Source organism: Tauraco erythrolophus, chromosome 22 (genome assembly GCF_009769465.1).
Source record: "Tauraco erythrolophus isolate bTauEry1 chromosome 22, bTauEry1.pri, whole genome shotgun sequence".
Lineage (NCBI taxonomy): Eukaryota > Metazoa > Chordata > Aves > Musophagiformes > Musophagidae > Tauraco > Tauraco erythrolophus.
This window is the reverse complement of record NC_141486.1, coordinates 11,872,936-11,898,635: the sequence shown is the minus strand read 5'-3', so window position 1 is coordinate 11,898,635 and position 25,700 is coordinate 11,872,936. Positions and strand designations below refer to the sequence as shown.

General features: G+C 43.4%; 1 protein-coding gene across 5 annotated transcripts in view; it reads left to right on the top strand.

Annotated features, from left to right (window-relative positions):
• Positions 1 to 1,004: 1,004 nt before the first annotated feature.
• MAPKAP1 (MAPK associated protein 1) overlaps positions 1,005 to 25,700 on the top strand; it is a 103,001-nt gene continuing 78,305 nt past the window's right edge. For 4 of the 5 annotated variants that reach the window (XM_086625121.1, XM_086625123.1, XM_086625122.1 and 1 more), the window contains exons 1-4: positions 1,005 to 1,038; positions 11,198 to 11,522; positions 15,650 to 15,739; positions 20,446 to 20,594. In XM_086625121.1, the coding sequence (XP_086481247.1) occupies positions 11,264 to 11,522; positions 15,650 to 15,739; positions 20,446 to 20,594 (498 nt within the window). In that variant the 5' untranslated portion in view covers positions 1,005 to 1,038; positions 11,198 to 11,263. Of the gene's footprint in view, positions 1,039 to 11,197; positions 11,523 to 15,506; positions 15,579 to 15,649; positions 15,740 to 20,445; positions 20,595 to 25,700 lie in introns of all 5 variants that reach the window. The other variant, XM_086625119.1, reaches the window with a different exon arrangement.

Here is a 25,700-nt window from a genome sequence, read left to right as displayed (position 1 = left end):
CGTGGCTCCGCTCGGGCACCTTGGGCAGCGCTCTGTGTAACGCACCGGCCTTTTCGGAGCTTGCTTTTTGTGGGTGTGTGCAGCCGGTTAGGGACTGCTGGGTCATCGCTTGTGGAGGAGTTAATGAACATTGCCTCGTTATTTCCGCAGGGGCTTGCGGAGGCAGGCTGCGTCGGCAAGCCTGAGAAGGGATGACACCAACGCGCGGCCAACAGGCCACGGACAGACGCCGAAAGGAAAACACCTCCTGAAAGCACTCGGGAACCTCTCCAGTTCCAACGGCACGAAGGCTTGAGGTGGACGACTCCGGGGGCAGCCAGGCTCACCTGCTGCCCACCGTGCCACAGGCAAAGCCGGAGCCAGACGGAGCACTGGCCTAACCCAGGGGGACACGTCACGTTTTCCAGCACGGCCAGTACGGTTATCACCCTTTTGGCAGCAGTTCCCTTTGCTTACGTGCACGTTTACGCTCGTACGCCCAGTGCTGTGTGAGGGTTTGGTTTAAAACCACAAAATAAATACAGACCCCAGCGTGCTTCAAACGACAACAAAATCTATCGCGTTTGGGCGTAAACCCGGTGCCATCTCCACCCGAGCAGCGCCGCGTTTCCTTATGTGTAACGGCAAGCGCGGCTGGACGTTGTACCGAGTTTCCTTCACCAAAACTCCGCTGTTTCGAGCGGTTTTACAACGTTCGCGTTAAAGCCCGTTCCGAGCCGCCCGTTTAACGGCGAAATCCGCAAGGCGCCACGGCGGGGCGGGATCCCAAGGACCGCGACACCCTCCGCCCTGCGCCCGCCGGGCCGGGCCCGGCCCCGCCACCGGCACCCGCCGCCCCGCTGTTCCCGCGCGCGCACGCGCACAGCCGTGCAGCCCCGCCCCCCGGGCGCGTCACTTCCGGAGGTGGTGCTTCCGGGTCGCGGCGCGGCCCAGCGCTCCCCGTTCCCCGGCGTCCTGCGGCCCCGGAAGCGGCTGCCCCGGCGGGGGGAGGAGGCGGCGCCGGGCCCGGCCCGGCCCCACGGAGCGGCGGCGAAGCCCGTAAGTGCAGGGGCGTGCGGGGGGGCGCCTGCCCGGTGCCGGCCGGGGGCTCTGCTGGGGCGTCCTCCGGGCTGCCCGGCGCGGCGACGCTCCGTGCTGTGACCGCCCGGTTTATTGTAACGAAAGCCTGGGGTGAATTCGCGGGGTGAGGGAGCGTGTCGCGGGGGGCGTGAGCCCTCGCCGTGCTGCGGGACCCGCCGTGTCCCGGTGCAGGGCGGCCCGCTCCGCTGCCGCTCCCGGGGGGCGAGGCCGGAGCGGCGCCCGGTGCGCGGCGAGCCGCGGTCGGGGTGACCCGAACGGGTCAAACGGCGAAGCTCGAGTGGAAAAACAGGTACATGGAACTCGGAGCGGGGCGGGCGGGCGGGGAAGGCAGCGCCGGGGCGCGCGGACAACGCTCCGCACCCGGCGGGGGCCCGCGGGGCGGCCCGGGGTGTGCGCCGGCCCGGGGCTGTCACCGCATCCCGTCGTAACTGTCCGCTGGGCGCTGCTGCGGGGGCACGGCACTGCTCTGGCCGCTCGGGGCTGGCAGGGCGAGGGCTTGACTGGGATCGCACTGGGATGCGTGGCCGGGTCGTGCTCTCGTTTCTCCGCGTGCGGCGATCAGAACGGGCACGCTCGCCGCAAGGATGGCGGGACGGAGCCAGAGGCGGCGGCTGGGAGACACGACAAGAGCTGATTTCGGCGTGAGCGAGCGCTCCGTGAGAGTCTGAGTGAGCCATCCCAGCGCCGCGCTCGGCCTTTCTCCGTGCATCCTACACGAGTTCAGGTTTCAGGGGATTATCAGGCAGATGCAAGGTTGGGAATTAAATTCTCTCCGTTATTTTTTTCAAATTCAGAGCAAATCTGTTCACGGAGGCTTTTTTGGGTTAGATTAAAATAATCGAGATCATCGTCTACATATAGACTTGCACAGAAATAACTGAAGCGATGAATTAGAACCAATTTAGTACATTTCCTTCTCAGTCCTGTTTCAGGTTTGTCTTACTACACCCTTTCATCATCCCTTTACTGTTGTAACTGTTTCACGCAGTGGCAACAAATAACAAAGGTGTCCAACCGCTGGGTTCTTGTGCGGCTTTCCCTTTTGATCAGCAGAGGCCTCAGCAGGCGAAGCAGCTCAGAACCATCTGTGTGTTGTGTTCTACAGCACAGGTTTTCCCAAACTTCTGAAGTTGTGGGCATGAGGAATAGGGCCCTGTACTGGAAGGCCAGTGGTGTTGGCAAATGGGACAGGAACTAAGCAGGCCATGAGTCGCAGAGCCCTGGCAGCTGGACAGGACCTGCAGGTCGCCCGTGTGGCAGCTGTCTGACACTTGGCGTTGGCATTGGATGGGTGGCCCTTGCTGAGGAAGGGGCAGGGAGAGCTCAGGTTTTCTCCAGTTCTTCCCATTGGACTGCTGGAAGGGATGGGCCGTGAGCTTTGGGGTGTCGGGGTTTGGACGCAGCAATGCGGCGGTGCCAGCCCTGGGAGCACACCGAGGCTGTCGCGGCGGCACCGGCGCTGCAGATTGTTTGCGTCGCGGGGCTCGTGGGTGAGAGGCTGCCTCGTGCTCGGCACGTGCTTGCAGCGAGTTTGCTGTCGTAGGTTCTGCTAGCAGCAGCTCTTCTGTCAGAAGTGAGCAAGTGAGGGCTTTTCTCTTAGGCACCACCTCTAACAAAGACCTCAGGATGCGTTTTGGTACTAATTGGGTGTGTGTCTGCTGAGAAGCTTTATTAAACTCTAGCTACTCGTTGCCTGTAAGCTCAGTTTCTTACACAAGACAGCACAAGGGTAGTCCCTGCCTTGTTTCCTTGCTGCTTGGGAGGCACTGTGTCTAAAGCAGTTATTCTGAAAGCAAAACAAAGCTCCTCGAACACGTTTTGCCTGCTCTTGAAGGAGATAGGCCAAAGATTTGTCAAGACAAAAATGAAAAGCCAGAGGAAAGGGAGATTCACCTGTTGTGGAAGAAATGTGAATCTGTCCAGGTTCGTTTGGCAAAGAGTCCCGAAGGGACTTGAAGTCTCAGGAGTGTTTTAAGTAGGTGTAATCCTCATGAGCATTTGTGAGGTCAGAAGCACCTTCCACCCTATTATATTGTTAAAAAATAAGATTATTATCATCCTTTTCACGCAATACAAATATTTTCGTTGAATGGCAACAAACTGCAAAGAACAACAAATACAGAAATGTTTGTTTTGGTTTATGCTTCTGTTCAATACACAAACACTGGAGGAACCACCCAGCTGCCCGCCGGTGCCGAGGCCCAGCAGGGACGTGTGTGGTGCTGCACAGAGACTGTGCTGAAGATCCTGTACTGCAGCTGTAGCTGCAGGAAGTCTCCAAGCTTTGTCCTGAGCCAGCTCTTGAAGGCCCTGGACCTTTGCATGCTGCAGACACCTTTCAGGCAAGTTTGGCTGCAGCATGTGCCGGCGGGCTCGCCGAAGCAGCCGCACGAGTGACATACAGGCAGTTTGTGGATGATGCCCTACTTCCACGCTCACTTGCTAGTTGCAGTGTGCACGTGGCTACTGAGTCTTGCTCAGGAAGACCCTGAGCAACACGGCGTCTCTCTCGATGCTGTACAGGCAAAAAAAGGTGAAACGTTGGAGCTTTCTGGTTTGGTTGGGTTTCTAAAAGATTGACGTTTGTATAGGTGTTTGTAAAATTTATGAGGGTTTTCCAGGCTCTTGAATACCACGATGAGAAGAGCAAGAGCCAAAATAGAAGTTCTAGTCTAACATTGAGCAGTCGGAGCCTACGCTTTTATCCTCCTCTTTGAAAGTAGGTGTTGTGTTTGTTCATCTTTGGAATGTTAAAGCTTAGTGAATTGTCTTTAGAGCATTTTAGGTGCCTGAGTGAAAACTCATGGTTCCAGGTACAAATGCAGTGCCATTGCTGAAAGTATTCTTTTCCAGCCTTCTGTGCAAGCAGAAGTACAGTCAGCTTCACCCACTCACGGACAGCAACTGCTGTTCCCTACTTCTGGAAAAGAATGTTCATCAGGAACAAAAATAAAATGGAAGTTGTAATCTGTTATTTAAAAGGTACTCTGGTTTGGTTTTGTTGTTTTAAAATCGGCAGTTAAGCCTTAAAAATGAACTCAAACACTCATATTTTTTCTGGATAGTAAATTCTCGTGAGCACATGCTGTGGAAAGAGGTAACAGGGATTCCAACGTGGTGGGTCCCATGATACGACGTTGCAGATGCAAGGTGTGTGTTAGGTAACACTTGCTAGCCAGTGGGAAAGAATAAGCAGAACCAGAGACATCAAGCATTAAGCAAAGTGTTTGCACATATTTAGGTGAGGCAAAGCCCAGGCAAGATGCTGCTTCTCCAAACCGCCTCTCCCCAAACCGTTCAGCACAATATCGGAATGAAAAATGACACCACTTTGTCATCTGCTCAAATTGATATCGCACTCTCCGCGGTGACAGCTGAAAAGGCCCACAGGTGCCGTATAAAGAGGTGACCATGTTGTCATATTTCATTTAGGCATCCCTCTGCAAAGCCATAATTACCTAATTAGGTTGTTAATTAGGAGATTAGCATTTCACTATATTGATAGAATGCTCTTTGCAGGCATGAGTTTAGATACAGATTTGTCTGCCCTAATTTATAATCTCTGCATTGTTTTATACTTATTTATTTGCTTAAAATCGTGATGTAAGATAGCTCAGGTTAGCTGAGAATCAGCTTATTTACAATTACATGGAGATCTGACAACATCAGGAAACAAATAGAGGAGACTATACACTTTCCATACCCACTCCAGTATTCTCTCCCTCCTTCCCGAAAGCTCAGTAATTAAAATATCAGAGTTGGTGTAATTTGCATCGTGATTAGTATGGCAGCAGCAATGTAGCCAAATTCCAAGCAGTGCATAAATAGAGAAATACACAGCTAATGCCAGATTGATTCGCGGGTTTGAAAACTAACAATTTGGTGGAAGTTGTGTGTAACGAAGTGTTTTCTCATCATAACTTTCAAATTCCAGTTTCATTTGTGAAAGAGCGCCTCTTTAAGTGACTTCAGGTGATTGTTTGCTCTGTAATGGTAGGACCCAGGCGTGAGTGACAGCTGCCTGAGTGCTCGTTCTGAACCCCCTACTTGAGCTTTGGTGGAAACATAAACTGGGATTTTCCCGTGTTGCAGTTCTCTTCCCGTTGTCCCGCGTGCACAGAGCTCTCTGGCGTCAGGGGCTCTGATTGTTCGTGCTGCTGCACGTGCAGATAACAGAACCATTTCACTGCAGTCGCAGTTAACTGGGAAATTATTTCACAGACCCTCAGTCATAGATTTTGAAGGATGTTTGCTCTGTCCTATTCCAGCTTGTGTTACGTGGGTGGGAAAAAATCAATTTTTATTCTAATCTGCCCATTTTTTTCATTAGTTTTTAAGACCACTTTGAAGAGCTACAGTCAGAGAGGTGTTTAAGTCTGGTGACTATGGAAGCCCTTGAGTGATAAGATGACCTGTAATGTTATATAATTCTTCCAGCCTGCTGTATTTTGAAATTATTAGTAATTGGTTTAGGTCCAGGTTGTGCCTTCCAGAAGTTATGTCTTTGTTTTGAATATTTTTTCTTTAGTTGAATAGGGCTTTAATTGTTTATTACTTCCTTAAGGAGGACAGTTAATTTAAACGTATTTTCTTCTAATAAAAAAAAAAATCTGCTTTGCAGAATAGGAGAGAGGAAACTTTTTTCCTGCTTCTCAGTTTTTACTTTTGTAATTTAGGGAGCAAAACAGCCTTGCAGGAATTGGCTCGAAAGTTTTGTGGAGAATTTATAGCTGCTTTTAGGTGTTTGAACTGAAGGATTCTTAAAATTATTCCATTAAAATTGGTAGAATTTTGAAGTTGTAACTCTTTCCTGTAGCAGAATGTTTTTAGTTGCTCACAGCTTTCTCCGATTTTTGTCATTTATTCTCGCTTATTTAGAGGCCTCTGAGCAATTTCCATGTGCTGTATGTGATACATTCTGAAGCATGCCAGGCATAAATATCAACCTTTTCTGTGAGGAAGCCATTTCCTGTGCTTTAACTGGTGGCAGCACATTGTGGAAAGGCGGCGTCAGCGATTGTGGCACCGTCGTCCTGAAGCGAAGGTGGGAACCAGATGGTGCTGGTGCAGCTCCGAGTTTCCAACTGGTGTCTGCAAACTCCTTATGGGACCGGTGCGGGGCACAAAAAGGCACCTCTTGGCATCAGCTTCACTTTGCCGAGCGACGTCTGTGGTTGTGCCAGAAAACGCTTAAGGAGCCTGCAGGGAGCCCCGGGGTGCCAGGGGAGGGAGCCCCGGGGTGCCGCGGGGGCCCACGTTGGGCACGAAAGCGAAAGGCGTTGGGGCTGGGCTGTTCTTGCCGGTGGGTAGTGCCACCTTTCACCGGGCAGGAACAGGGAGGGATTTGGTCAAATTCAACCATGTGTATTTAAAACAAACCAGGAAATTCGATCCAAAATAACTGTGTTTTCCCAAACGTCGGGTAACGGGTGCTCAGTGCGTTTCATACTCGAGGTCCAACGCTTTCCTCTAAGACAGTGGCACAAATAGTCTGGCACGCGGTTGCACTCTCACGAGCCAGCGTGGCCCAGCACTGACACAGCAGGGCACTGGCTCCAGCTGTGTCTGCTGTTGGCTGCACTGGGATGTGGTGGGATGGGCTGGATGGGAAGGATGGCAGTTGTGAGACGGGTGTGTGTCTTTAGCTTGTCCTTTCCCCTTACCGCACACTCGCTTTGATATCTCGTTGACACGTGACGTAGGATAACATGTGAGTGTAAATCAGACTGGGGTTTGGGGTATGTACGGGGTTTTTGGTGGGGAAAGAGGAAAGTGAAAGTCTTCCTTTTGTTTAAATAAATACAGTACGTCAGGCAAGCGGGTCTCAGGAACACTTGTAGTACGCTTGTGAAGGTGCCCCCCAGTTCAGCAGTGTTCATCTGTGTGTTTAAGGTGTATCCTCCATAACTGCACATCCTCTTTTCAACACCTTTGTGTCACCTGCTGGGAGCTGAGTCATTTGTTAGCGCGTTCCTTATTGTGTGCCGGATTATGGATGAGGTTGATCTGCCCAGCAGCCTCGCTTTGCTTGCTGGGAGAGTCTAGAGATGCCATAAATATAACAGTGGGTTACTGGAAGAGGAATACTTTTGATAAGAATGGGAGACTGAGATGCAGCTGTCTGATTTTGCTACGAAGTTCCTGTGAAACCTGGCAAGGCATCCAGGCTCTTGATGGAGCAGTTCCGCATCTTGGAGGATGTTCTCTGTCTGCACAAGACCAGTGGGGGCTGTGCTCCCTGTGGGCTTCGGGGCACATCGGAAATACAGCAATGAGACCAAGGAGAAGGTGGGAGAGGGCGTTCGTGTCCAGGGTGGTGGTTAGATAGCACGCAGAAAGTGAGACAGGTAATAATAAACATCAAGAAGAGGGCGAAGGGCTGATTCAGCTCTGTCCACCTGTGTGGTGACTGAGTCACGGGAGGTGTTTGCTGACAAGTTGCAGATCATCGTAACGCTGACCTGTATGCTCAGAAAGTCCCTGAATTCCGATAAATTTGGCTTCCACACGTGGATGTGGTGATGGTGTGTGGGCACCAGGAGTGCAGAAGAGGTGGTACATGGGCAAATTGCAGTGTATTTAGAAATCGATCTCGTATCTGTGATTTTGCTGGAACTGATGACACGGAGGCTTCAAGGCATTGGTGTCATGGCTTGCAAAGCTGCGCTTAACTTCGCTGAATTCATTTACTTCGTCGGAAGTCACTGTTCCTCGGACCAGGACTGTGCCATCTAATTGTGTTTTGCCTTTATCAAAAGGAGGAACCAGTTAGAATTATGTAGATAACAACTACTAAAATATGGCATAAAAATCTCAACCGAGTTTTGGGGTCTGAACTTTGTTCCTGATTTTTTTTTTTTTGTTTTTGAGGGGTGTTAACTGTTCATAAAATTTCCAGTTAACACTAATTATTGCAAAATTAGTTTTAATGTGTCCTTTTCGAAATTCTGAAGAGGATGAAGAAAAAATGCATTTATATTAAACTTTAGAGTTTAAAATAGATTTTCTGGCAATTTTTCACTGTTCATGTTTCTGGGAAAAGCAACTGCATATGTGCCATTGTAAAGAAGCTCAGCTAATTTAGCACACGGGCTGTTAATAGCGTGAAGTCGGGGTGCAGAGTATAAAGGTAAAATTCTCGCATCTGCTGTTACATGTTGTTAACTCCCTTAGCAGACGTTAAATCATTTCAAGTACAATAATAGTGTGGGAGGTAAATTAACTAACCATTAACAATCTTATAAATACACAATTAACATGCCAGCGTTTATATGACACGTTGATGGGGCAGCAGTAATTTCTGATGGGGAGTTTGCAGACCTTTCCCAAGCCCAAGGCAGTTGCTTATTTAAACCAGTTTGTGCTGCTCGCAGGTAAGAGTGGCCTTTTCTAATGAGCAGCGTGTAAATAATTAAGTTCCAAGAACATTCTCAGGGCACTTTTTAAAATATCCCTACGCTGTGTACCCAGCTGGGTCTGTGTTCTCCAAGTCTCCCAGCACCAGTCGCACCGTTATGTCAGTTCCCAGCCCGGAGCCGGTTGCCTTGTGGTGGGATATCTGCTCACGGCCTCTCGCTTTGAGGACAATGAGAAGTCCTTCAGGGAGAGCAGGCCTACTTTCTGTGATGGAAATAGTCGGGAAGGAAAAAATAGAACTCGGAGTCACAGTGCTGCTGAGGGTGGGGGGACCCCTGGAGATCCTCTCCACCCTCCTGGCCCCCGGCACGGCTGGCTGGAGGGGCTGCTCAGGGCCGTGTCCCGTTGGGTTTGGAGTATCTCCCAGGCTGCTGCTGGAGCTTGTTTAGCTAATAGCGTGATGTATTAAAATGTATGCCAGGAGCAGTGTATTAATAACAAGCAGCGTGTCAGTTTTATTTTTCTGCTGTTCTTTTATTGAATTCCTTCTTGCTGCTGGGTCTGTTGTTTAATATAATACTTTTGAATTTGTCCGTTTTTTTTTTTTAAAGCAGAAAGGGTCCAGTCTCTCAGGAAAAAAAAAAAAGCAATATTTGTGGCTAAGGGAGGAGAAAAAAGCCTAAAATGATGATGGATGTAAATATTGATTGAACGTTCTAATTAGCAGATGCTGATGTTTGGTGGTAGGGATGGTGGGTTTGGAGTATCTCCCAGGCTGCTGCTGGAGCTTGTTTAGCTAATAGCGTGATGTATTAAAATGTATGCCAGGAGCAGTGTATTAATAACAAGCAGCGTGTCAGTTTTATTTTTCTGCTGTTCTTTTATTGAATTCCTTCTTGCTGCTGGGTCTGTTGTTTAATATAATACTTTTGAATTTGTCCGTTTTTTTTTTTTAAAGCAGAAAGGGTCCAGTCTCTCAGGAAAAAAAAAAAAAGCAATATTTGTGGCTAAGGGAGGAGAAAAAAGCCTAAAATGATGATGGATGTAAATATTGATTGAACGTTCTAATTAGCAGATGCTGATGTTTGGTGGTAGGGATGGTGGGTTTGCAATTTACAACGCACCTTCAAAATTTTGCTTTTGTCATGATTAGCCGAGTGTCCAAATAAAGTATTACTTTTGCTTTCAACTATTTAAATGCTGAGACTGCTTTGTGGGGCTGTGTGTGTTAACATACCTTTCCCCTTGGAAGCATACGGGGAAATGATGGGATGTGTTTGCTGGTTCTAGAAAAAAAAAGAAAGCTTTCGCTTTCTTCTGTTACCATCTGCCAGGAAAAGGCCGGCTGCCTTTACCAGATTTTCATGGGACACAGCTTTGTGTCATTTAAAATTGCTTCTATTCCTGTGGTATTTTCTTCTTCCTGACACAAGTTTTGTGAACAGCAACAACAGAGTTTTTTGTTGTTTCTATGTTCAAAATACTAAATAAAGATGTTTAGTTCTATAGCTGGTGTTAAAACGTTGAGGGTTTTTCTCAGATGCACAAATGATTGGAAAAGCAGTGGGGGATTTTGAACTTCTGGAATGTGCATCTCTCCGTGAGCTCAGATGTGAAACCCACCAGCCTCCCTCTTCCTCGGGCTGAGGGCCAGCCGTTGCTCCGAGCCCGCGGTGGGCACCGCTGCTGGAAGGGGAACCTGGGCTCCCCTCTGCGCTTGCTGGTCCTGCTGCCTGTTGTGTTGGTGCTGGTGCTCTTGCAGCTCCTCACTGCCAGACTGATCAGCCTGAAAATTAAGAGGTTTTTTTCTTTTCAGGTTATTTTCAGCAGGTTGTTTTTTTGATCCAGCTCACCTCACAGCTGCCCCAGTCCTGGTGCCAGCCTTTGGGAGGTCTGGCCGGGGCCCGACGGGAGCACAGAGTTGCCCCTTTTGGAGGCAGCCCGGACCTGAATCACATTAACATAACTGTAAATCCGCAGCTACAGTAAAATAAGACAACACTTTAATTGTGGTTTGGGTTTGGCTTTGGGGTTTTGTCTTTTTTCTGTTCTTTTTTTGCCCTCTACATTGCTTTGTAAGGCTGCTCGAGTCCTCTGAATGAAATATTTTAGGTAAGTGGCAATTACTGTTGTTGAAGTGCTTAAAAATCCAGGTGTGTGGGATATGATGATAGAGCTTTTTCCGTATTACAGTGGTTGCCCTGTATGAAGTCCCGTGCGCAGCAGCAGATGTTCAATATTCTACCCTGAGGTACTAATCTCTTCATGGTTAAAGTTTTTCCTGGAAATAGGAAACCTGAAGAGAGTCTATAATAAAGTAATCAGAGTCGGTGTGCCGAGGCAGAAGAAAGACAGTAGCATGCTATTATGATGGGTAAAAAGAAATTCACACCCCTCTCTGGTTTTGTAAATTTATTGATTTGAATAGACGGATGTTTCTTTTGTGTATTTTCGCTCTGTCCTTCTATGTGTAGCACTTAGCATATTTTGCCTTGTAGCAACCATTTGTTGCAGAGTAAGGGGACCTGTCTGGAGGTATCTGCTTTGTTCTGTGGTCTTGGGATTGAGGTTTCAAGCTGTCCTCCAAACCCACTGTTCTTTAAGTGAATCTCAGCAAGCAGTGTAAGTTAAACTGGAGCACAAGTAAAATAATTCACTGTACATAACTGAGTCAGGTTTTGTGCATCCAAAATGCAAACCTTCTTGAGTCAGGGTTTTGAGTTTTTCGTGGTCTAAAATGCTGTGCACATTGTATTTCTAGGTACATGTGTCCATGGAACAAGATGGAGAGAAGATAGTATCGTGACGTGGTGGACTGGTGGCCAGAATGGCTTTCCTGGACAACCCAACAATTATACTTGCTCATATTCGGCAGTCGCACGTGACCAGTGATGACACAGGGATGTGTGAAATGGTCCTGATAGATCATGATGTTGACCTCGAGAAGTTTAATCCCTCGTCAGCATATGGGGACAGTGGTTCAGAAACACAGGGAAGCAATGGTGAGACTCAGGGCTATGTATATTCCCAATCAGTCGATATTACCTCAAGCTGGGACTTTGGAATCAGAAGACGATCAAACACAGGTAAGTGATGTTTGCAGCCAAGGTGACATTGGCCTTTAAAATTCAGTTCCTGTTAGCCTGGCTTGCACGGACAAATCGGAGCGTGACTAGCTAGATATCTGTCAAACTTTTCCTTTTGTCGTGTCGAGACCCTTTTTATAAAATGATATGTAACGATTCAGTTACTGCAGTGTGCTGTCAACCGAGTTTTAATTGCTGTTTTACTTACTCATATACAGAGGAACATTGAGGTAGTCAGTTTTATATATAAAAAAAAAAAAGAATTGTGAAGCTATCAAGTCTGAATCCCAAGTACGTGAACAGTCTTTGATTTTTTTCTATTGTTAATGTCTGGAGGGGTGTTAACTTTTGAACAGAATAGTTATTTTCTGAGAAAAATCTGCCTAGTGAGGCATCAAATCTATTTGATATAAGAGAGAGGAATGGAGTTTGATGTGAGCCAAGCGAGTGAGTGATTTGTCTATATTTTGTCTTCTGAAGTTTTATTTCTGAGGAAAAACCTTGAACTAGGATTTAAGTTACCAAATTAGGAAGCTCAAGAGTGTACACCTCTTCAAAACTTGCTGTTTGTCTTAACCGGAAGAAGGCCATCCCGTTTGGTGTTTGCTGTGAGGGATGTTCAGACTGCTGCTCGTATCCAGGGAATGCTGTGAACAAAAATTCTGTGATCCAAAATATGTATGAAAAGGTTTGTGTGGGTGGTCAGTGCTTATCTCTTTATTTCTGTGTTACAATGTACTGTTTTTTCCAATGATTTCTGAAGGTATTACACCACCTAGAGCTCAGAAAAAACATCTGTACTCTACCTACCAAGTAAAACGCTGTATGGTATTGAGTATCGTGAAATTCCTTTTGCAAATAAGTGCTTGTCACAAGTTACAGCAGAGACAGGGCAGATCTCCTGTGAGGGAGGACTGGGTTTGGAAATAAGCTGAATGTGTAACTGCGACTGACTTGAAGGCATGATGGGATGTTCAGCGTGCCAGCCTGCCTGGCGGTGTCCTCGAGGTCTGGTTTAGTTCCGTCGGTGGTATAGTTCATGAGAAGAGAGGCCAAGTGTGGTTTTATATAACTGCTCTGAAAAAGAATTCCGAAGGATTCCTTCACCAAGGGAGCAGACTGATAGAGTAATCTCCATTTAAATTACAGATTGAGACCATTTCAGCTTCCAAGTGGTGGCTTATTCTAAAATAATGCTTAGGACACTCAGTCCATCGGGGAGCCAGGATTTTGCCCCTTTTCCTCTGGTCTTTAAGTTCCATTGTGTGTACTGGTCCCACCAGGAGCCTGATGCAATTATCAAGGCAGGCAGGCTGTGATTTGCACCAGAATGAGGTGGGAAAAGCCTACAAAGAATGCAAGTCGATCAGTACTGAACTCTTTTCAAAAACACAGGAAGAGGAATAATAAATAGTAATAAATAGTAATAATAAATAGTAATAAATAGTAATAAACACTTTTTGCATTACACAAGTACCTGTTCTTGATGGAAGAAAACAGACTCATATGTACTGTATGTAGAATATAGTGTTCGAACATCTCCTAAGTACATAAACTCCTTAACTGTGAAATGGGCAATTTTTGCTCCTAAAATGGGCAAGCCTAAGGGCATTTCTTTTTTACTTAATCCATAACTGCCTGGATTTAGCAAGAGCAGGAACATTTGTTCTTTGAAAAGCAGAATAACAGGTTTTAGATTTGGAAAGAGAAGATGTGTAATTTTGTGTATCAAGAGGTGATAGTGGATGACTTTTTTAACATACAAGGTTGTCGTTGTTCTCCTTGGGTTTTTACCCTAGTAAATAAAATGATTTCTGCTTATGCCGTCTTTAGCCATTGTTTTTGGGTGGAGTGTAACGTTTTATTGTCTTTTGCAAAGCTATTTTATTATGAAGTACCTTACCAGGACAGTGTCTTTCTCATAAATTGTAGAAATAATGCGTTACTGTAGAAGACTACAGAAGTGTTGGTTGTTTGATAGTTCTCATGTGCAAATTTGGAAATTAATTTTATGTGCAGTCTAATATCCAAGTTATTCCCTTAACCTTGGAAGGGATGTGCAGCGGGCAAGACGTCAGGGTATTGCACATTGTGTTTGGGGAGAGCACAGGGGTTGTCTGCACTGGGTTCTCACTCCTTTCCTGCAGGAGTTAGGTGGGTCATAGGTGGTTTTGGGGCTCCATCTCCTCACCACCTGCTTTCTGCCACATCCAGAGGGGTAAAAAAAAAACCTAAAGTGGAGACAGGTCTGTGCAGGGTGTTGGTGTATGGGAAAGCAGCAAGTTCTCCCAGTCCACATGGCGCGAAACAAAGGCTCATCTGGTTGCTAATAGTTAATGAAACAAGAACTACATTTGGTCAGTGACATTTTTCACACAGAAAGCTTTCGAACTAACATGCTGCTTGTGGGAATGAGTCTTAAATAATTCAGGCTTCTAATAGGTACTGATAATTCCATCTAATTTGGAGTTGCTGTGGCGCAATCCCACAGCACATGGTCATTTGTGATCAACTGCAGATAGAAGAATAGGGTGGAGTTAGTGGAGGTGGTGACTGTGCTTTAGCACCTTTGTTTTGGCAAGGAATGAAAATATCAAATAGGATAAAAACATTTCTATTCTAAGTGGATTTTTCTGTATCCGTTATTTGCATATGAATCTAAGAAATATTGGGTGATGGCTCATTTGGAAAGAAAGGGGTTTAGAAGGTAACTTTGAGCTACAGCCTGGACAGTAATTTGAAAAAAAAAAAAAGATTTTTCTTTCAGAATAAAATCTCTATGCTGCAATAGTGTTTTACCCAATATTTAAACTTACAAGAGGGGATACATCTTCTCTTATTTCGTTAAGAGTGAGCTACATAGAGGTATTTGGGCACTGACCTCGTGTTGACTCAAATGGAAGTTGGCATCCAAGTCCCCGTTTGTGTTTGTACCTCGAGCTGCTTGTTGCAGCTGTGAAACCTCCAAGTGTTACTGTTTTCATCAGTTCCCAGGCGAGAGTTTTTATGGGGACAAAAAAATTCACTTCGATGTCCACAATTCAGTTCAAAGACTAAAGGTAAAAAAATAATAATAGGGTAATAGAAAATATTTATTAACTTTTTTAATTGATGAAACAACTCCGAGAAACTCAGATTGTATCTAAAAATTGTCAGTGTAATTTGGCATTTTAGAATCTCTTCTACAAACTCATTTTAGCTAATGAATGATCTCAATACATCAAAATTGCTAATAAATCCAGCAAATTGTTTCCTTCAGTGATCAACATTATTAGTCGTACTTTCCAGTGGAATCTGCTTTCTTATTTTGAGTGGACATTTCGGCAGATCTTTTATGTCTGGTGGTCATTGCCTTGGGTGGCTCCTACCAGGCATAGCCGACCGTGTCCGGAGAGGGATCGTGCTGGTAATAAAGAGAGAATTTAAGGAATTACTCTGGTACCCTGGCCTGTGATAGTATTTGAGGCTTTTTTCAAACTGCATTTTGAAGATGGAGTCAAAATATATGTAAAGAAATATTATATTCATTTTAGGATTTGACTAATGTTGTGAAGATACAAATCATTTATTTTACTACCTATAAACTGTTTCAGCACACTGAAGAAAAAGCTATGCTAATTTATATAGCTTTGACATTTTATAATTTTCATGATTTTTAGATAAAGGATTTTATATTTAAAACTTTAATAGTCTAGTCTGAGTTCATTTATCTTTAATTTTTGAAACGGGTAGAGTAATTCATAACAGTAATTTTATTCCTGTAATGTAATATTCACTTCAGTTCATTTGTGCATTAAAATTCCTTTAAGACCGTTATTAATGATTTATATAATGAAATGTCATATTAATCACAGAAGTTTTCACATTTTATTATTCTCTTCCATGTTAATACTATCTTTATGATCTCTATTAATGTTTTATATCCTCTAATTTCAATTATAAATCAAGAACATTTTCATGTTTTTGTTGGTATTTGCTTTTCAGGGGTGCCACCTTTAAAATTTTATGACTTTTTCCCCTACATATGCAGTATAAAACATCTTTATTCATATAAAGGTAGTTAATTATGTCTTTGTTTATAGTAAACTTTCATTGACAAACTTATAGTTATAATATTTCTTTTCAAGCTCAGAGACTAGAACGTCTGCGGAAAGAGAGACAAAACCAAATAAAATGCAAAAATGTTCAGTGGAAAGACAGAAATACTTCTTACTCAGGTAAAAAGAAAACATCTTCTATTTTCCTACTGTTTTTATTTCTGCTTTTGATGGTTTCAACATTTGCAGTTTGTAATTTCCAGTGAAGCTTTCAAAGCAGGGAGGAAATGCTAATTATTGTGTTTGCCTCCCGTTCCCGCTCCGTGGTTCCCGGGGGTTGTTGCTGGGGGGCTGTGCCACAGGCTCCTCTGCGTTCAGCTGCGACGAGGCGTTCGTGGTGTTAATGAAGGCAAAGTAAAGAAAAACTGTGTAAAACCTCTGAACTAATTGGAGCAGCTGCTTCGCTTTTGCCATCCGAGGTATTAATACAGTATTTGTGTGTTCTGTCATCTCGGAGCATCGTTATCTCCGAAGGCTTCTGTCGCCGTAACGAGCGAGGGACGGCGATGGCAAAGCTGTTAGTGCTTCTGCCAGGTGGGTAAGGACGGGCACCTCTGTGCCCTGTGAGTCCGGGACTGGCACGTGTCTGCATTCCAAATGCAGGATCGTTATCTCCGTGGAAGTTATGGCTTTCTCCCTGTTTCCAGTGGTGTTTGGGGTACCGGATGTGGTGAAGAATTTCAGAGTTAATTTTATAGGATTTTTTTGTGGCTACTTTTCTAGATAAGGGGGAAATCTCAAGAAATAATGTGTATATATGATCTACTTAAATGAAAGCGTAATAAATGCTGCCTTAGCTTATCTACCCTTTCATTGGAAAATTATCATCACTGATTTTTAATTATATAAACAAATTTTTCTGACTAAATGTTCTGCATAGTTTAAACTGCAATATATGAAATGAAAAATCTATCAATTCTCTCATTTTATAGCTCAAGCTAGTATCTATTCCAGTTGTATTTGACACACATTCAAACCTTTGCATGCTTTGTCATGCCTACTTCTTTCAAAATTTGTGTACATCTTAATGAGGTCCCTGCGTAATCTCCTTTTTTTGCCTAAATCCTTGTATCTTCTTGGCTGTCATTTGCAGACCCTTCTCCAGCTCTATAATATTTTTATTTTTTAGAGGAGTGAACAAAGCTGCTCACATGAGCAACACGGTTGCACTAAGCCTTAGTGCAGTGTTCAGCTGTGTTTGATACCTCTGTTAATGCATTCTACAATGTTTTTGCCTTTCTACTTCTGTGAGCAGAGTTGTAGGTTTTAAAGTTTAATCTACCATAACCTCCAACTCTTTGCTCAATATTTTATAGCATTTGACCACTGATGATGCAATTCTTTTTTTCTCCTTTATCCCTAACTGTATACTCCGTGATATTTCTTTACACTGAGTTGCACTCAGACTCCAGTTTCCTGATGGGTCTGTGCTGGTTGTGGTTTTCTTACGCATGTGGGCCCCACCGTGACGTTTAGTTCCTTTTACGTGCTGCCCTGAAGACAGACACAATCTGTCAGCCAGCAGTGACGGAGGTGTCCCCCTCTGCAAGGATGTGCTGGGGTTGCAGCCAAGTAGATCAGTCCCTCCCTGCTGCAGAACAGATTTAAATAAAAAATAAGTACGTTACGTAAAAACGCCACGCACTTGGTATCTGCCCCTATTGGCAGAGCTGATTTTCCTCTGCGTGTTTCTCACTTACTCGCACGAGGAACAGAGCAGTAGGAAGAGGCCAGGAAAAAGAGGAGCCCTAAAGGGTGTATCCACTGGGCCTGCCCCTCGTCACGAGTGCGCGTGTGAGATTTGTCTGTTCTGTTCCTGGAGTTCAGAGTTATTGGAAAATACGTACGAAGGTAAAAACAGAAATACCTGTTCTCAGCCGGGGGGGTTGGCTGCTGCCTTCTGGCTGTGTTTATCTGGGCTTTAGACAAAGTCGAGCCTATAGCTGGCACCACGCAAACGGAAAGGGTGCTGGGAAGTTGTTTCTTCTCCAAGCCCGACACCACCACTTCCAGAGGTCACCTGTCAGAGAGGTGCCTTCCTGAGAGAGCAGCTCTCCGAAGCGTTTCCACCAGCCTGCAGGTGGCTATGGAGCCATAATTTGAGGCGTTTGGCAATTGAGTATTTTTTGCGATTCCCATTTTTAATTACTATGTACAGAAATAAAAGTAAACTCACCAGGATAAAGGAAAGTGAGAGATGAGTAATTTTGTGTATGGTAATGAGAGGAAAAAGAAGAATATTTTCTACTCATCATCTGTTTGCCCGCTGTCGTGAGACAAGCCTCTTGCCTTGTCCGGAGTGGGTCTGGACGATAAGGTGGTAGTAGTGTATGGGCTTGGAAAAGAACATCTCCATGCCTTTGGAGTTGGTTTGGGGATTAACAAACATAAAGATGCTTCAAGAGTAGGTGACTGACTGCAACAGTAACACACTGGAGGTCTGGTTTTGTGTTCTTCTGTGCCACCAATTCACATCACCTTTCTGTGCATCAGTTCTTTTCCAGTAGAATGAAAAGAACATTCCAGCCTCGTGCAGGGTAAAGATCGAAACGTGTTCGTGAAGCGACCTGTGGGTGCCACAAACCAGACATGCATACACGTACAAAAGGTTACTCTTTACTTTTATGTAATGCCAGGTATTTTTAAATGAAAGCAAGAAATAAAGCACTGTATTTACATCTTGTATGCATTCATTTCCGAGCATATAAAATGTAAATTAACAATATACCAAGGGAATCTCTCCAAAGCCTTGTATTCAGCCTGTATAGAGGAGCTCGTATAGCAAACAAATACACATAATATAGACTAACAGCAAAACTTAGTTTTAATTCAGAATTAAAAATTATGCAATTAAAGCTAGTTTAATGTAAAAATATGGGAGATTTTTTTTCCCCTGAAATTTGAAAATTTAACATATTTTTTTCAATGTTTTTAATTGGAACTCTCACAGCCCGAGTCTATCAGGAATTATTTGACAAAGTGCTCAATGGAAGACCTATCTTCTACCTTTTCGCACAAATCTTTATAAGGTTTTGGATGCCTCTTCCTAAATGAGTTGAATTTTTTGAAATTGTGAAGTTTTCTGGAAAAGGAAAACTGTATCAGCCAGCTGAATTTACAGTTGTATGGAATGTACTATTGTTTAAACTCTTCAGTCGTGGGAGATTTGACTCGAGTAAAAGCTGAACAAAACTTGGAGCAAAACAGATGTCACACTAATGAGTGCAGAATTCCTGAGATCCTCTTCTTGCACATCCCAACAAAGGAAACGATAAACAAATATTAGCATTTCGCGAGAGACAAAACTTGAAGATAAGACTTGCTTTTTCACTTGGACTAGTAAAACCGTTATGTTGAATTCCAAGGTACAAAACACTTTGCAAATGCCCAGGAGATACCAGTTAAGGGTAATACTCCAGCATAACTGTAATTGAGGGGTTTTTAAAAAACAGAGATAAGCTTGTTACAAAACCCAGAACACCGAACGGAGTTTAAGTTGCCACATTTGAAAGGGATTTAATCGAGCTTTTTTGGTTCATCGCAGCCTCTCACAAGACTGTTGGGTATCTTAGTGCCAGTATTTAGCACTTTTGCCAACTGTCTGAATTTTCAGACAATCTGCTGATAAAAATAAACGGCGCTTTTGACTAGTTATAATTTGACAAGTTTTAATTTTGCGTTTTAAGAAATTAACCAGCTCCCTGCAGATCAAGTCCCAGTGGTTCTGCCTTAGGAGGAGTTTCATTTCCCCGGAGAAGCAACATGTAAATCTTTGAGGTGTGAGAGAATCCAAAAGCAGGAACGCCGAGCAGAGGCAGTCTCGGAGCTGCTGTTGGTTCTCAGGTAGTGATTGATGGAGTCTGGGGGTCCTTGGGTCCTAGAGCAGATGTGGGAAAAACTCGTCCAGATTCAGTCACAGTTTCTTGCAGATGAGACCCGTTGGTACTAATATGCCAAAACACCCCAGGCTCTGTCCTGGTTTTGTCGTGTCCCTTATAACATAAGAAGCCCTGATTTTTAAATTTAAGTATGCCTGTAAATTTTGAGTTAAACTGTTGCTGGAAATTCAGCTCTGCAGTCTCTTCATATAAAAAGAGCTGCTTGTTGGAGGCTTTTATGAGCCTTCACAGAGCACACAAAGAGCTCACCAACTCTTTTCACCTTTGCTTTTAGAAAGCTTTTTTTTTATTATTTTCCAGACTGTTTATCTGGGATGGTGTTTTCAAGTGACGTTTTTTTGAGAGGAGACCATATCCAGTCTACCATGAGAAGTAAAATCCAAATAAATTATTCTTTTGGATGAGATGTAGTCCCAAGCCTACTGCTGATGGCATAGTGATGTAATATAGTAACGGGGTGGTATAATACTGTCCTGCAATATGGCATAATATCGTGTCGTACCAGCTCAGCTTGAAATGCTTTTGCATGGCGTGTTGTAGATGTGTGAACGCTTCTTTTACACAGCATTTACTAGTCATTTAGGAAAAGGTAGGCAAGCAGAAAGACCAGGAATGCCTAATACTCTCTTTGAATCTTGATTATTGATAATCTTGACTCAAGTGGATCTTGTAGTGATCAGTTCCATTCTCTACATGGGAAAAATTCATCTTTCTTTTCCTCAGCCTAAACAGTAGCATCATGCAAACTTCTTAACGGTTTCATATCTTTGGGCTATGAAAGTGGTGGTAGATTCTGCCCTGCTGAAGGGTTTGTTGGTTGATGTATTTGATTTTGTTCTCTCTCTTGTTGCGTTACCTTTCTGTGGTAAACAGTAGCCTCTGTACATCTCCTGGTACAACTCCTCTAATCTCTTTTCTGATCTACAGCAGAGGAGCTGAGCTCACTGTTTGAAAAAAAGAATTTCAGAGTAAAATCTCCATGTTCTGGGAAGCAGTCAATACTGTCTGTGCGACTTGAACAGTGTCCGCTGCAGCTGAATAACCCCTTCAATGAGTACTCGAAATTTGACGGGAAGGTAAGTGGACCAGATGCTTTACTCTCATATCCAGGAGGTCCCTGACCTGAAGGTGGGAGGCCTGAGGCAGTTCTTGTGTGCATTTACTTGTTCAAGCTTTAATTAGACTTTATGGTAGGCCATCAGTTTTATTTTTAAGTGGTTATCTAGAAACATGCTTCTCTTAGTCTTAAACATAACGGTTCCAGGTTTGGTAGAACTGTTTCTCCTGTTGCCATTACAAAATTACGCCGTTAGGCGTGCCTTACCTTGCTGGCTTCTTCTCCAGCACGTTAATTAGGACTCTGCCACACTAAGTGTTTACCTAGGGCATCTCTCTACAGAGTCGATGGTGAGATCCTTTGTATAAATGATTGGTTATTTGGCATTTAAAAAAAGTCTATTCTGTCAAGACACATCACAGCACTTGCTGAATATTCCATGATTTATGCTTTGTCCTCAAAATGCTCCAACGAGAGTGGGAAAAGCCGCTGCCTGTTTTGAGGGTGGAAAACTGAAGCATCAATAGGTCAATATCTGGATAAAAAAAGGACTAAGCGATGTAGTTCTGCACAAGTACTCATTTGTGTTCCACACGGAGGAGGTTCACTACAAGGCTGGTAGGTCAGATTCATTCCTTGACTACATTCATTTTGAGAGCATCTGGTATTACTGGGAGTTGTGGATAACTGGCTCCTTGTGTGCAGTTTAGTTACTCTGTGTTGTCAAATATTTTTCTCTGTCATAAACTCTAGAAACTGAAATACAAACATTGGTGTGATGGATCAGTGTCATGTTGTTCCAAAACAATTATAAATACTGCACAGATCTGTTTTCCGCTGGATTTGTTTGTGGAGTCTCCTGTGGGAGTATGAAGTTTGAGCTTCATTACCATTGTGATGGAAGAATTTCATATTCTGTTAAGTGCTCTTACGGTGGAAAGTCAGATATGTAATTCCACTGGCATATCTAGAGTATTCAGAATATTTGTGAAATGGTAACTTGTAAGCTATGAAGACCACACAGCAAAACCTGCCTCTGTTGTTTTGTACTCACTAGTGTCTAGTAATTAGTGCTGACTCAGCCTTTCACGATTTCTGGCCTCGGTGATGAACAATAGCAGTGCTTCGGTGCTGACAGTACTAACGTGCCTTTTTTTCTAAACTCAAAGCTTGCTGTTCTTATGTCATGGAATTTCAGTTTGGCAAACATTTGAATGTATTTCCAACAGACATGCACAGAGGAAGTAAAAATAAAAGAAGTACTACTTTATTAAGAGAAATTGACTGTAATTCAGTGGTGTCCCAGTCTTGCTGCTTTAATACTCGAGCATGATTTGGGCTACCTGCTAGAATTTTTCTCAGAAACTTGTGGAACTTAAGCATGTTTCCTTCCCACTTTGATAATCCAAACTGCTTTTTACTGTCGTGATAGAAATTATAGTTGACTGTAATGAACATCTTAATTTTCATATTTAAAAGTCTGATGCCTTTAGCAGGTGTTTGGTCCATTGAAGGAAGTTGTACCATACGTAATAGTTTGAGATATTAATCAAATACCTCAGTGTTACTCAACCACGATTTGTAGGGTGTGATACGAATCAACTCAATTGTGATCTGGAAATCAAAATACCTTTTTAACTCTCCAAAATAACTGGTTTGGCGTTTTGTTAGGGTGTAATCTCAGTATATTAATTTTAACAACATTGTTTATATTGCTTCAGTAAGTTTGCCAATAGTATGCTTATGAAATTTATTTTCTATACTTTTGTATGTATTGTCTATTTTTTAAACATCTACTTGACTATCTGAGATATAGAAGAAACATTATAGTTCAGTAGTGAGTTATTTTACTTACTTCACTTTTGTTGTATTTGCAGGCAATAATGTAAAATCTTGGAATTATTTTTAATGAAATATCATAGGTCTCGTATTTATTTTTATTGACAATAGGTGAGCAGTATTTTTCCCATAAATACAGTTCTTTCAGGGAATAGTGCATGACTTATTTACATAATTAACAGAGCCACATATCTCTCGGGGAAATGGTACCTAATTGGGGAGAGGCAGGGGGGATGAGGAGGGGCTAGGGGCCCAATTAAACGTCTTAAAAAAACCCGACTTAATTATGTATTTACTCAAGGGAGCACAGTGACTCTGAAATCTTTAAGATCATAGCTCGGGCTCTGGTTTATGGGTGTGCATTTGAGTTTTGTATCGTTTGTGGTTCACGGGCACAGCACGAGGAGATCTTTGCTTGCTGCATCCAAGCTCTTTGTTCACGTGGGTACTCAACTGCTTTCCGAACGGTTGTGACTTACCCCTGGTTCAGCTCCCCAGCCAACCCGAAATCAGATGAAACCATTCTCTTCAGGCTCGATCCCGCCCCCTCCCTCCATCCGATGGATTGTTTTAAACTAATCAGTTAAAAATGAGAAAATGTTGCGTGCTGTAATATCAACCACGCAAATTTATTAAAACGCTTACGTCTTGCAGGTGTTTTCTGCCAGATTTAGTGTCTTTTTCATAACCACTTCTGCAATTTTATGAAATAATAAAATTTTAAAGCGCTCTAATTTCTTCTTGTTCTGATCAGTTCATTAATTATCAAAATAGTAGAGAATACAGCTTGTGAAATGCAACTACAATGGAAGCATTCTAATCAGCTCAAGAATTCAGTTGACTCTTGCCCCACCACTACACAGGACAGACCTGTGGCTTTCATGTATGTTGTAGAACTTGAGCTCTTAACTAAAGACAGACACACAATAACAACTCCTGGCTGTGTCTTCAAGATTTCCCTTAAAATAGTTAAAGTAAACCTAACCCCTGCATCTGTTTGCATGGTTTGTATCACGTGGGTTGTACATCTTGGCTACTAAATCTTGAAAACTCCTGCTAGGAGTAGTGTATGAAAAGAAGCTTTTAGTTATTTATAATTACTTTGGTTGTCATTTGTCTAGAAAATTACTTGAAGGCTTAAGAAATCAGTGTCCAAATTGATTTCCTTTATCTGCATGCAAATTAAATTATCATCCATTTTATAGATAACTTCAGATATGTTTCTGTTTACAGAATTTGAAAAACCAAATTTTGGTGGCTTATTGTTCCAACTTGCCAACTGTTGATAAGGTTGGGACAATCGAATTGACGTAAGGCAGATCTGAAAGCCACAGCCAGGTGCCACAAAGGACACACCAGCGTGTTGTGGTGGCTGTGGGATTCTCAGGATTCACTTTACCGACACGTTGCCTGCCTGCATTTGTTAATTGTTGCAAAAGCATGTGTTATCTTTTCATTCTATAGAAATTCAGAACGTTTCTTTTCAAAACACAAGTCTAACTTGCATGAGTTGCTGGAAAGCGTGGCGATGAGTTTTCCCCGAGTTATGAAGCTTAAAGGATACTGATTTAGTGCAGTATTAGTGTCAAAGCTGTTCAACTGCGTGGCCATTCCCACTGGTAAGAAAAACGTTACTAAGATGTATTTCATGGCTGGAATAAAGTCATGCTAGAATCAAATGTTCAGCTTTATAGGAACCACAGACTGAATGAGGAACTCCTAAGGCCTCTGTTTACAGTTCCCCTGGAAATCCTCTTCAAAGGCAGTCCACATCCATTTTTCTTAGAAGTCTCTGCTACCTTTCAGAAATTTTAATCACTGAAATGTCTCGTCAGTTCAATGTTTGACATGCCTGCCACCAAACGGCTGCTCCTGCATGCCCAGAAGAACGTTAGCAAACACAGAAGAGTTACAGGGCAGTCGAAGAAGAGATGCTAACGAGATGCAGAAGAGTCAAAGAAGCAACTTGGAAAACCACGATCCAAGCGTAAGGAGGGGACCACTCGGCTCTAGAGTAAACTTGAGTTACAAAGCCAAAACCCTTTCCTGCATGCAGACCAGAGTTTTCTTGAGGTATTTTTATTTCTGTTCTCGTGACTAGTAGTTGAAGATTTCGGGAAGTCTGGCTTTTCTGACCCGGTAGGAGCTTTGCGGATTTACTTGACTACTGGAGATAATTTAAATAAAAACAGGTCAACATGATTTTTGGCTGGACAGATGCTAAAAATCCTGTTGCGAGGAATAGTGTTACAGGGTTTCTTGTGGCTAATTTTGGTGATGGGTTAAAACCCAACAATTTCTCTTGTAGCAACTGTTTTAAAAATGATGCTGTAGAAAGCATGGGGGAAGGGATAATTCATGAGTGCTAATTGCTTGGCTGTTAATTTTCATAAGTGTTGATAGAAGCAGTTCCTTAAATTAAACTTTGTTTAAAATGTATCAAGGGAAATATTCCACAATGTCGGGCCTGAAGTGAAAATTAATATGAATGCTGTGGCAATTAACACGTACTGGTTAATAGCTTTTAGCAGCATTTTGGGATGATAGTCCTTAAATACATTTTTGCATGCTGCTCTTGTTTCAGTTTTGTTTGACTGTATGTCTGGATAATCATGAACAAATGTTTTCCACAATCTCCAGTATTAAATAGCTTTACTCAAAGAAAGTAGATAAAGAACTTAAGAAAGAAGCAATACTGCTATAATTAATATGGAAAATGTCTAAAATAATTAATCCAGGATTAAAATCTTAGAGTGAAAAATGCATTTTTATTATTTAAGTGTTTTGCCCTTAAGCTGAGTAGAGTGATCCTCATCTGAATCCTAAATTAGTTTGCATAGGTTTTTTTTTTAAAGCATTTGCTTATTCTGCCAGTTCTACTGGTTTACATACAACCTGCACTCTACTAAAATAGTTGAAATAACATAAATGATAACATATAAACATTTATATATGTTAATATAATGTTTATAAGAATGCAGGGTCAGTATTTACGCTGGGAAACCTCCTGCTGTAGTTGCACCTAAAGCCAACCCGGCGCCAAAGCGGCAAGGTGCTGGGCAGTGCCACCGGCGCCGAGCCCCTCCTGCGGCCCCCGCGCCACTCAGACCGGCTGCTCCGTGTTCTTGGCTGGCACGGACCTACCTGGCCCTGGTAGAAAGTTATTTCTGCTTTGCTGGAATGGAAACGGTCCTCTCCCTTGGCTTTTGTTTGCATTCAGTTTGTATTTTGTTTTGCTGGAGAGCCACCTCTGCCAGGCGACGCGTGGGCTTTGGAGGGCAGATGG